We start from the raw sequence: 1,543 nt of genomic DNA on the forward strand, positions 1-1,543 counted from the left end.
AGGCATTTGTTGCATCCAGTGGGGACATAATTACTGATTATAATGACTTATACTGTGTTTTTACGCGTTGCGTTGCATTGCATCGCGCCGCGTAAACATAAAACTCTGTCTGCATTTGTGATCAGAGAAATGTAAATACAACTTAACCACTGATTTGTAGTCGTGGAAGACGACTTCCTCTTTTGGAAGACCAAACAAAGTAGTTTCGCTTTCACAACAAAATTTTGAACCCTAGCCACGGCCCTGTTCTGAAACATAGGAGATGAGTACATGACACAATTGTCAGGTTTAGGTGAATTATTCCTTCAATGTAAGAACTGTAAGGTGTTGAGCAGTTACAGCATCCATATTTACATCCATAATACACACAAAGGATAACAGGCTCACTCACCTCTGGAACCTCTTCATTGTAGGGCAGATTTTGGAATACTGGTGCATTATCATTAGCATCTAAAACAGCAACATAAACTGATTTTGTCACCTAAAAGGGCAGAAAGACATGTTGGGACTCAGGAAATTTAATTTTCTGAGCATTGTGATACTTCCAGTAGGTCCAACTTACATCTGCATAAACGCCATCATTCACCACAACCTCTATGAGTAAGAGGTCTTTTGTCTGAAAAAAAGAAAACATAAACATACACAAAGTTAACCGGTTGTCTTTTATAAAGAGTAATTTTAATAAAAATTGTTGTGGAAATGATTTAAAATTCACAATTCCCAACTTTTGTCCCTTCACCTCAATTCAGGAATAGAGAGCAGACTTTTAAAGTCCTAACAAATACCTCTCTGTCCAGCATACTCTTGATTCTGACTTCACCAGTCTCTTTGTCAACGTCAAAATGACTAGAGTCTGTTCCAGCGATACCATATGTTAGAGGGTCACCATCTGGATCAAATGCTTCAATTTGAAACGCAAGTACACCTGCCAGGGAAATACATAATTAGGAAAAATGTTACATGCATACAAAAATGCAAAATGGGATTGAGCATATAGTAGAGACTAAAATGTACAGACCTACTTACTGGACGATCTTCTCTCACATTTACCACAGCCATGTTAATCACAGGGATAGAATTACAGTATGCTGCAGAAAACACAAACATGAACCAGCATATGAATCATAATACAGCAATTCTAAGAAAAAAAAATCTTATTTAAAAGAACTAAATTTGTGAATTCTCCTCTGTAAGTGACAGTAAAACTTAATTACACTGGCTTCTGTCCACAGAGTGTATCATTATTGGATTTGGACTTTGACCTAATGCAGTGTAACAAGCCACAACTTTTTGATAGGCCTAGATAAAATGGACACTGACTAATTCTCAGATACTCACAAGAAGCTAAAAAAGCAAAAAGGAGAAGTAATGGTTTCCCCATCTTCTCTATTATTGTCTGTAAGGCTGTAATATCAAAGAAACAGAACACAAAATCACCATTAAATGCAGAATATTTCCACCTCCAAAATTAGGTGATAGAACGTTATGAAACAGACACACACACACACACACACACACACACACATTTATTTATTATTTATTA

At 36.4% G+C, this 1,543-nt stretch overlaps 1 protein-coding gene across 1 annotated transcript in view; it reads right to left on the reverse strand.

Annotated features, from left to right (window-relative positions):
- LOC107653327 (cadherin-related family member 2-like) overlaps positions 1-1,543 on the reverse strand; it is an 8,219-nt gene that overhangs the window by 4,456 nt on the left and 2,220 nt on the right. Inside the window, exons 3-7 of the mRNA XM_016440011.1 lie at positions 1,339-1,404; positions 1,023-1,088; positions 786-925; positions 563-616; positions 392-481 (exon numbers count right to left, since the gene is read on the reverse strand). Of these exons, the coding sequence (XP_016295497.1) occupies positions 392-481; positions 563-616; positions 786-925; positions 1,023-1,088; positions 1,339-1,381 (393 nt within the window). The 5' untranslated portion in view covers positions 1,382-1,404. The remainder of the gene's footprint in view (positions 1-391; positions 482-562; positions 617-785; positions 926-1,022; positions 1,089-1,338; positions 1,405-1,543) is intronic.

Source organism: Sinocyclocheilus anshuiensis, unplaced genomic scaffold (genome assembly GCF_001515605.1).
Source record: "Sinocyclocheilus anshuiensis isolate Anshui unplaced genomic scaffold, SAMN03320099.WGS_v1.1 scaffold103, whole genome shotgun sequence".
Classification (NCBI taxonomy): Eukaryota; Metazoa; Chordata; class Actinopteri; order Cypriniformes; family Cyprinidae; genus Sinocyclocheilus; species Sinocyclocheilus anshuiensis.